Below are 10,840 nucleotides of genomic sequence, written 5' to 3' on the forward strand. Positions count from 1 at the left end.
AGAAAGGGATGTGGGGGGTGCTGGAAGAGATTGGACAATAATCTTGCACCTATGGATGAGGACAGTGGGTGGGGAGTGAGGGCGGAGGGTGGGGTGGGAACTGGGTGGAGGGGAGTTATGGTGGGAAAACAGAGGAACTAATGTAATAATCTGAACAATAAAGATTTAATTTAAAAATAAAAATAAAATAAAATAAAAAGTACCAAACAGAAATAAATAAATAAATAAATAAATAAATACTAACCAAAAAAAAGAATGGGTACTAATAATGACCAAATATGTCAAAAGTTTATAGAACTTATTTAATGCTGTGAGTTTTGGAGAGTATATGACTTAATTTGCAACAGGCTTACATGTACCAGTTAGTTACACTAATAGGATTTCTTTTCAGTGTAGTGTTCAAGCTACTTTGAAAGTATTTGTTAAAATTTTAAAGTTTGTTTTAATTGTCAATTATACAGTGTACATTCTCACATGGTATTGTAGGGATATGAGGCAACATGAAGGTTTTCCTACATTTTTACATTCAATACAATTCTCCACTTTGAGTTTTTTTATGACCTTTCCAAGCAAAAGGGACAGCTGAAGAATTTCCCATCTTTGCTATAAGTGTACACTATTTCTACAGGTGCATTTTCACATGTCCAGGAAAGGTTCTCCTACATTCCTTATGTTCATACACTTATTGCTGTGTGTGAGTCCCTTCATGGCCAAAGGCTCTTTTATCATCTTTACATGACAGGGCTTCTCTTCAGTGAGTTCTTTCATCCTTCAAATTAAATTGGAGGAAACGAATGCTTTCTAACCCTCTTACATTTCTAGGTTCCATCCCCAATATGGATTATCATACATGATGGTACAGCTGAGAGATAAGTGAACCAGGATCGAACCCGAGACCCTTCAGTCCACAGGCCGATGCTCTATCCACTGAGCAAAACTGGCTAGAGCACCAGTATGAGTTCTTACATGACATCGAAGGGAAGCTGGATAAGAGAAAGCTTTGCCACAATGCTTACATTCATAGGGTTTTTCCCCAGTATGAGTTCTTTCATGATTTCTAAGGTAATAGGGATAAAGGAAACTTTTACCACATTCCTTACATTCATGAGACTTCTTTCCATGATGAGTTATTTTATGTTCTCTAAGACATTTGGCAGAGAAAAAGGCTTTCTCACATTGCTTACATTCATAGGGTTTCTCCCCAGTATGCATCCTTTCATGATTTCTAAGAGAAGTGGAATGTCTGAATGCTTTCCCACATTGCTTACATTCATAGGGTTTCTCCCCAGTATGCATTTTTTCATGATGTCTAAGAGATGTGGAAAAATTAAAAGTCTTACCACATTGCTGACATTCATAGGGCTTTTCTCCACATTGTGTTCTTTCATGTTCTCGAGAGTACTTGCGACTATGGAAGGCTTTGCCACAATGCATACATTCATAGGGTTTTTCCCCGGTATGAGTTCTTTCATGATCTTGGAGGGGAGCTGGATAAGAGAAAGCTTTGCCACAATGCTTACATTTATAGGGTTTCTCCCCAGTATGAGTTCTTTCATGACATTGGAGGTAAGTGGGATAAGAGAAAGCTTTGCCACAATGCTTACATTTATAGGGTTTCTCCCCAGAATGAGTTCTTTCATGACGTTGGAGGTAAGTGGGATAAGAGAACGCTTTGCCACAATGCTTACATTTATAGGGTTTATCCCCAGTATGAATTCTTTCATGACGTCGGAGGGAAGTTCGACGAGAGAAATCTTTATCACAATGCTTACATTCATAGGGTTTCAACCCAGTATGAATTCTTTCATGATCTCGAAAGTAATAGGGATCATAGAATGTTTTACCACATTCCTTACATTCATGAGGCTTCATTCCTTCATGACTTTTTTTATGTTTTCCAAGAGAGCTGAGCCTACTGAAGACTTTCCCACATTGCTTACATTCATAGGGTTTTTCCCCGGTATGAGTTGTTTTATGATTTTGGAGGGAAGTTGAATACGAGAAAACTTTACCACAAAGCTTACATTCATATGGTTTTTCCCCGGTATGAGTTCTTTCATGACGATGGAGGGAAACTACATAAGAAAAAGCTTTGCAACAAAGCTTACATTTATAGGGTTTTTCCCCAGTATGAATTCTTTCATGACGTTGGAGGGAAGTTCGATGAGAGAAATCTTTACCACAATGCTTACATTCATAGGGTTTTGATCCAGTATGAGTTCTTTCATGATCTTTAAGGGAACAGCGTTCATGGAATGTTTTACCACATTCCTTACATTCATGAGGCTTCTTTCCATCATGACTTCTTTTATGTTTTCCAAGAGAGCTGAGCCAACTGAAGACTTTTCCACATTGCTTACATTCATAAGGTTTCTCGCCAGTATGTGTTCTTTCATGATTTCTAAGATAACTGGAACTGAAACTTTTACCAGATTTCTTACATTGATAGGACTTTTCTCTAGTGTGTGTTCTTTCATTTTCTTGAGAATACTTGGGAGAACTGATAGCTTTGCTACATTGTTTACTTTGATATAGTTTCTCTCCATTATGAGTGTTTTTGTGAATTATAAAGTAAATGAGATGACTAAAGTCTTTGCCACATTGCTTACACTCATATGGTTTCCCACCAATATGTGATCTTTCATGATTTCTAAGAGAAGTTGAATAGTGGAAAGCTTTCCCACATACCTTACATTCATAGGTCTTTTCTCCACTGGGTCTCCCTTCATGTCTTTGAATTTGTTGGTGATGCTTGAAAGCTTTCTCAGGTTCCTTACATTTATAAGCGTTTTCTTCATATTCCTGACACAGGTATAGTTTGCGCCCAATGGGAGAGCTCAGGTGGTTATTAAAGGATAAATAACGCATGAAGACTTGACTACACAACCTGGATTTAGGTTGTTTTATTTCAGTAGGAGTTTTCCTCTTCTCATTATGATTTGGAATCTGGCTGAAGTTTCCTCTGCATTGACAACCATCCTTCCATTTACAGAGATTCTCTACCATATGACTGCTGTAAAAATCAGAAGCATATTATTATTATTTTTTAAATATATTTTATTGATTTTTTACAGAGAGGAAGGGAGAGTGATAGAGAGTTAGAAACATCGATGAGAGAGAAACATCAATCAGCTGCCTCCTGCACACTCCCCACTGGGGACGTGCCCACAACCAAGGTACATGCCCTTGACCAGAATCGAACCTGGGACCCTTGAGTCCTCAGGCTGACGCTCTATCCACTGAGCCAAACCGGTCAGGGCCAGAAGCATATTATTAATACTCTGTTAATGATTTAATATTTATTAATAATATGACAATGACATATTTACCATTTTAAAGGAAAGTGCGGGGTTTCTGTACATTCTTATTATTTGAAAGTGGATATCCTAAAGCCTCTGAAATAGGTTGGATCATAGACATTATGAAAACACTTATATTCATTAATGGTACTTCTGTATACTGTTTCCAAGTGTAATTGTTTTTTATACACTACACATCTAGTTCATATTTCAGAAAAAACATTTTGATGAGATTATTCTAAGAATCAATACATTTAAAGCTGGGCTGATATAATTGGATTGCCTATTTTTAAGATTCTTTTGTGGACCGGATCCACATGGCTCAGTTGTTCAGTATGGACCCATGCACCAGGGGGGTTTCCAGCTCAATTCCCTGACAGGGAACATGGCCAGGTTGCAGGCTTATTAACCCCAGTACAGGATATGCAGGAGGCAGTCAATTCATGTTTCTATCTCTCCCTCTCACCTTCACACTCTAAAATCAATAAAAACATATTTTCACACCACCAGCATGCCTCAGTAGTTGAGGTTTGACCCATGAACCAGGAGGTCATGGTTCGATTCACGGTCAGGGCAAGTGCCCAGATTGTGGGCTTGAATCTGAGTGTGGGATGAGCAGGAGGCAGCTGATCAATAATTCTCTCTCATCATTGATGTTTCTCTCTTTTTGTCCTGCTCCCTATCTCTGTGAAATAAATAAAATAAATGTTTAAAAAAATAAATGAATAAAATACATATATAAAAACATATTTTCCAGCCGAAACCAGTTTGGCTCAGTGGATAGAGCGTCGGCCTGCAGACTGAAAGGTCCCAGGTTCGATTCCGGTCAAGGGCATGTACCTTGGTTGTGGGCACATCCCCAGTAGGAGATGTGCAGGAGGCAGCTGATCGATGTTTCTCTCTCATCGATGTTTCTAACTCTCTATCTCTCTCCCTTCCTCTCTGTAAAAAAAAAATCAATAAAAATATATTTTAAAAAACACATATTTTCCAAAAAACAGATTCTCTTATGAGACATTGCTTTCTCATGTCAATGTCACTTACCTAAGATTCATCCCATGATTTTCATACTGATCTTCAATGTCATGGCCTTCACATTTTTCTTCTAAAATACATGCTAGAAAAAGCATTATAAACTATTAAGGAATATGAAAAATGGTTAGATTTTTAGGTACACAATGAGCTGTGATCATTCCTAGTTTAATTACCAATGTACCCTCTTTCATACTTCAGTTCTTGAAACAGCACTGATGAGCAAGCAACACCAGTTTTCTAATTGACTAAATAAGTAAAAAGTTGTTGCTGCCCAGTGTAGCTCACTGATTGACCATCAACCTATGTGAACAAGGAATTCATGGGTCAATTCCCAGTAGGCCTGGTTTGTAGGCTATATCAGTGATTTTTCCTCATCATTAAGTTTTTTCTCTCTCTCCCTCTCCCTCTCTAAAATCAATAAAAATATATTAAAAAACAAAGAATTTGTCATAACGACCTACTGATGCCAGGTTCCAGAAGGTTTCCAGCATCACATCTGTGTAGAGTTTCTTCTGGGTCAGATTCAGGAAAGCCCACTCCTCCATGGTGAACTCCACATTAACATCCTCAAAGGCCACTGAGTCCTAAAACATCCCACATATGCATATAGGAGAATGGTTATGACAGCACTGGTGACCTATACATAATTCATAAGAAGTTCACATAGGACACATGGTCCCCAACATTCAGTCTATGACTTGATTGTAAGACTATCAAAACTATTTACTTGCCACACTCACATCCCCATGAATACATGGAATTTATTGATATGATTTTATTGTAATAACTTCAAGTCTTCATTGCTCTCTAATGTCAGGGTGAAGAGCATCTTGAACAACTTCTATATTAATAAATTAAAATATTTCTATGTTAAGTCCATTGATTCTTTGTGAGAAACTTCATCTCCTTTATAATCACCATTTGATGCAGCAGTCCAAGACACACACTGTCATATCTGCATAATGTTTTAATGACTATGAATACAATAAAGGCCTGGTAGCTTTCTATTCTCACCACCAAACAGGAGAGGCCAGGCGGTGTGTGGAAATTCAACTTGGAATAAAATGTACTTGGCCATATTGTCCTGAAGTGATCCAGATTCTTAGAAGTAGTCAGATACACCTGAATGAATGAAAATATTCTTGTGGAGGAGTATGAATGATCATTTATTTTTATATTATTTGTTAGTAACTCAGTTTGACCTTCTTTTGCCTCTCTCATTTCATGGAGGTAGGACATTAGAGTTAAAGCTTAGGCATGAGCAAGACAGGACAATTTGGCCCTCTACAAAGTCCTCTACTCATGAGCCTGAGGGTTACTTCATACTGGTTTTTAGGACACATAGACACGTATATTGAAATCATAAGATCACACACAAAGAAGTCTTTCTGGTAGAATTTAACACTGTAACTGGGGCCTGGATCTTGAGGAACAATTTAGGACTTAGCATGGAAGGGGCCTTTATTGAAATCCTCAATATATTCATGTAGAAATGGCACATGATTACAAAATACATAAGGGGTTAGGGGGTTACTGAAAATATCAGGTGGACAACACTGTAAAATTTATCTAAACACTATGTTCTACATCTGAAACATACAAAATAAATTAAATGTAAACTGTAATTGCAATGTATATACTGTAAGTGGAACACTATATATGTACACTATATATGTTGATTATGAATAAGAAAAATTAATGTTACTAAATTGTCCATACTACCTAAAGAAATCTATAGATTGAATGCAATTTCTATCAAGTTACTAATGGTGTATTTCACATAATTAAAACAAATATTCAAAAATTTTATATGGAAACACAAAACACCCTGAATAGCAACAGCAATCTTGAGAAAGAAGAACAATGTGGATGAATCACACTACCTAATACCCAACTATACTACAAGGCCATAGTAATCAAAACAGCATGGTCCTGGCATAAAAATAGCATATAAATCAGTGGCATGGGACAGAGAGGCCAGAAATAAAGCCAAGCCTTTATGGTGAAGGAATAATTGACACAGGAGGCCAGAATATATAACAAAAGTAGTATATTCAATAAATGATGGGACTAATCAAACTAAAAGGAAATCATCAATAAAATAAAGACAGACAACTAAATGGGAGAACACATTCATCAATGAAACATCTGAAAAAGGGTTCCTACCCAAAATTATAAAGAATTTATACAACTAAACAACAAAACAAAAGATCATGTGTTCCGTTTCAGGTCAGGGCACTTGCCCCAGTTTGTGTTTGATTCCCAATTGGGGTATGAATGGGAGTCAACCAATAGATGCCCCCCCAACCCCCCAGACACAGCTTCCTATCTCTCTAAAATCAATAAAAAACATACCTGCTGGTGAGGAATTAAAAACATGAAATAAAAGAAAGCAAAGAAGCCAGCATATGTGTGTGTATATGTATATGTATATGTATATGTGTGTGTGTGTGTGTGTGTGTGTGTGTGTATATATATACACACACATACATACACACACTAATAAAAGGGTAATATGCTAATTAGACTGGGAGACTGCTGAACATCTTCCTACCATCCGACTTCCTTCCAGACAAAGCCACGGTGGTGGGGGCCGAGGCAGAGGCAGTTAGGAGCGATCAGGCTAGCAGGGGAGGGCAGTTGGGGGCCATGAGGCCGACAGGGGAGGGCAGTTGGGGGCCATCAGGCCAGCAGGGGAGCGGTTAAGTGATGATCAAGCAGGTAGGCAGACAAGTGGTTAGGAGTCAGTGGTCCTGGATTGTGAGAGGGATGTCCCGAATTGAAGAGGGCGCAGGCCGGGCTGAGGGACCCCCCTCCCATGTACAAATTTCGTGCAATGGGCCTCTAGTATATACATAAAGAGCCAGGGTCGGTAACGTCCAAAGCGACAGAAGGGACGACTGAATGCCAGGCTGTGCACACAGCAGGCTCGGGTGGGCAGGGACTGGCGAGTGGGCTGAACTGCTGACCTCTTGGAGACAGGGAGAGGCGGACATGATCAGCAGCTGCCATGGCTGCTGGCGAAGCCTGGAGAGAGAAACAGGGTCTGATCCGCAGCCTCCGTGGCAGCTGTAGATTAGCCCTTGCTTCTTTCTCTCTCCGGGCTTCGCCAGCAGCCCCGCCTCTCTTTCTCTCCAAGAGGTCAGCAGTTCAGCCCACTCACCAGCAGCCTGGGGCAGCTGCTGATCAGCCCTGCCTCTCTGATCAGGCCTGGAGATAGGCCCAGAGACACTGACTGGCATAGAAACTGACCAAGCAGAACCAAATCTGGGTGAAGTGCCAGGAGCCAATGGCTGCCTAGGAGGCGGAGCTTTTGACACTGACTGGCATAGAAACTGACCAATCAGAACCTAATCTGGGTGAACTGCGAAGGCAGAACCTAAGGTGGGGGCTGAGGAGGGGTTTTCATGGCAACAGCTGTTTAGTGTAAGGTGTAAGAAAGCGGTTCAATTTTTTATTGACTGGTTTGGCAGTATAGTGCATATGGATGGCTTTCAGGCCAGATATAGGGATTATGTATTTTTGTCTGCCAAGAGCATCTCCTCCTGCTGAAAAAGGCTTCCCCCCCATTTAAACAATCCTATCCTATATAATCTATCTATACTAATAAAAGGGTAATATGCTAATTAGACCGGGTCAACCAGCCATCTTCCAGATGTCTGACTTCCTTCCAGACAAAGCCATGGTGGTGGGGGCCGAGGCAGAGGCAGTTAGGGGTGATCAGGACGGCATGGGAGGGCAGTTGGGGGTGAGATCAGGCAGGCAGGGGAGGGCAGTTGGGGGCAATTAGGCCTACAGGGGAGAGCAGTTACAGGCGAGATCAGGCCAGCAGGGGAGGGCAGTTGGGGGCAAGATCAGGCTGGCAGGGGAGGACCGTTGGGGGCAAGATCAAGCCAGCAGGGGAGGGCAGTTGGGGGCGACTAGGCCAGCAGGGAGGGCAGTTGGGGTGCGAGATGGGGCCTGCAGGGGAGGGCAGTTAGGGCAGATCAGGCAGTCAGGCAGAGGCTGTTAGGGTGATCAGGTAGGCAGTCAGAGTGGTTAGTGGTGATCAGGCAGGCAGGTAGGTGAGCGTTTAGGAGCCAGCAGTCCCAGATTGCGAGACGGATGTCTGACTGCCGGTTTAGGCCCGATCCCTGTGAGATCGGGCCTAAACTGGCAGTCGGACATCCCCCCTGGGGTCTCCGATTGGAGAGGGTGCAGGCTGGGCTGGGGGAACCCCCCCACCTGCACAAATTTCGTTCACCAGGCCACTAGTATATATATAAAATGGGTAAAGACCTGAATAGATACTTCCAGAAAGAGGACATACGGATGGCCAATACACATATGAAAAGATGCTCCCTATCACTAATCATCATAGAAATGCAAATTAAAACCACACTGAAAAATCACCTCACACCTGCCAGAATGTCTATCATCAATAAAGGCAGAAATGACAAGTGTCAGTATGAAGTTTCCTCAAAATTTAAAAATACAACTGGCTCATGACCTATCGATTTCACTTCTGGGAATATACCAAAGAAACTCAAAACACTAATTCAAAAGAAAATACACACCCCTGCATTCATTTAGCATTATTTACAACTAGAGGCCCAGTGCACGAATTCGTGCACATTGAAAGGAAATTAATTAGAAGAAATATTTTAGAGACTGAGAGGGACTGCAGAAGGCCTCCAGGACGTGTCTGGCCATCTTGCCCAGTCCCAATCGGCCAGACCCCAGCAGGAAGCTAACCTACTGGTCGGAGCGTCTGCCCTTGATGGTCAGTGTGCATAATAGCGACTGGTCGAGTGGTCACCCAAACGGTCGGATACTTAGCATATTAGGCTTTTATATATATAGATAGCCCAGATTTGGAAGAAGCTCAAGTGCCCATCAGTAGGCGAGTGGGTGAAAAAAGCCGTGGTATAACTCAATTGAATATTACTCAGCTGTAAAGATGAAGAAAATCTTACCCTCTGTGACAGCACGGATGGACCTGGAGACCATTATGCTAAGTCAATAAGCCAGTAAGAAAAAGACAAATACCTCATGATTTCATTTACACGTGGAATCTAAGGAAGAAAAGAAGCTAACAAAGTATAAAAAGATTCATAGATACAGAAAACAGACTGATAGCTGTCAGAGGCGAGGGGCGCTTTGAGGAAACTGGAGAGGGGTGGCGGGGTCACCCCAGGTGCAGAGCCTAGGTGTTGGGAGACTGGATGAAAAAAGGGGGAGGAATTAAGCAAAACAAACAAACTCTTAGACTCTGACAACAGCATGGGGATTACCAGAGGGAAAGGGGGGTGAAGGGGGGTGTGCAGAGGTAGAAGCGGGGAAAGGGGAGGATTACATGGTGATGGAAGGAGACTTTGGGTGGGGAACACACAACACAATGTACACATGATGTATTATACAATTGTACACATGAAACATAATTTTATTAGCCAATGTCATCCCAATACGTTAAAGAAGTTTTGTTTTTTTCCAATTTAAAAACATAAAACTTAAAAAAGTGATTTTTTTCCAAAAACTTGATGCTACTCTAGGGGCACTTCTCCCAACTGGTCTCATTTCTGAGCTCTCCTGTGAGTTCCAGCAGCAGCAGGACAGTCTATCCCAGGCACAGGACCTGCCCAACAGCATAATTCCCCTAAATGCTGCTCCCAGAGAGACATCATACCCACTGATGTCTATGTGTAGGGAACAGAGAAAAGGTTCCCACTCACCACTTGTGATGCCAGAAAAAACAATGATCTATTCAGTAGAGCAATGACAAAATAGGAAAACCTCTCTTGTCTTAGGTCCGGGGAGAGTAAGGAACGAGACAAGCTCCCGGTGGAACACTATTTATTTTTTTCTACAGAGCAGGGGTTGAGAACCTTTTTTCTGACAAGAACCATTTGGAAATTTATAACATCATTCATGGGCCACACAATATCATCCACTTAAAAATTAGCCTACTTGCCATGGCTGCGGCGTTGCCGGGAGGAGTCGGCGTCCTCGGTAGAGGGAGGGTGGCTCCAGGCCAGGTTTTGGCGCCACCGGCTGCTGCCTCCTGAACTCCAGCGCCCACTCTATCAGCCTCTCACTCCGTCCCAATATGTCTGAAGATGGCGGCCAATGTGGGATCAATGTTTCAATATTGGAAGCGCTTTGATTTACAGCAGCTGCAGGTCAGGCTTCTCAGCGCTCGGCCTCTCGCTCTGGGGTGGGGGCTGCGGGCGGTGGCAGCTTCTCCCAGGGCCCCAGGCTGCCTGGTAGTGGAGGAGAGGGTGCGCGGAAAGCCGGACCGAGTCGGGTTCAAGCCCCTCTCTCTCCCCGGCCCCCGTGGGTAACTCGCTTGATCAGAAATTGATACTCTGTGTTCAATTCATTGATCAGCCCAAGGTGGCGCTGGGATCCACCGCCACCGCTGTCCCCGGGGTCGGCCCCCACTCCGGATGGCCCCAGGCCCTGCGCCACCACCATGGGACTGGGGAGGGGAGGCCCCGGCAGTCCCTGGGGTGCGCGTGCGCCAGCGG

The 10,840-nt window shown here is 42.5% G+C and overlaps 1 protein-coding gene across 3 annotated transcripts in view; it reads right to left on the bottom strand.

The window, feature by feature from the left end:
- Window positions 1–252: 252 nt before the first annotated feature.
- The window catches only part of LOC102261402 (zinc finger protein 14-like), a 24,460-nt gene continuing 13,872 nt past the window's right edge, over window positions 253–10,840 (bottom strand). The window contains exons 2-4 of one of the 3 annotated variants that reach the window (XM_014535075.1): window positions 4,792–4,918; window positions 4,344–4,416; window positions 253–3,013 (exon numbers count right to left, since the gene is read on the bottom strand). In XM_014535075.1, coding sequence (XP_014390561.1) covers window positions 901–3,013; window positions 4,344–4,416; window positions 4,792–4,918 — 2,313 coding nt within the window. In that variant the 3' untranslated portion in view covers window positions 253–900. Of the gene's footprint in view, window positions 3,014–4,343; window positions 4,436–4,791; window positions 4,919–10,840 lie in introns of those variants that run through there. The other 2 variants (XM_014535080.1, XM_014535079.1) reach the window with 2 other exon arrangements.

Source organism: Myotis brandtii, unplaced genomic scaffold (assembly GCF_000412655.1).
Source record: "Myotis brandtii unplaced genomic scaffold, ASM41265v1 scaffold1012, whole genome shotgun sequence".
Lineage (NCBI taxonomy): Eukaryota > Metazoa > Chordata > Mammalia > Chiroptera > Vespertilionidae > Myotis > Myotis brandtii.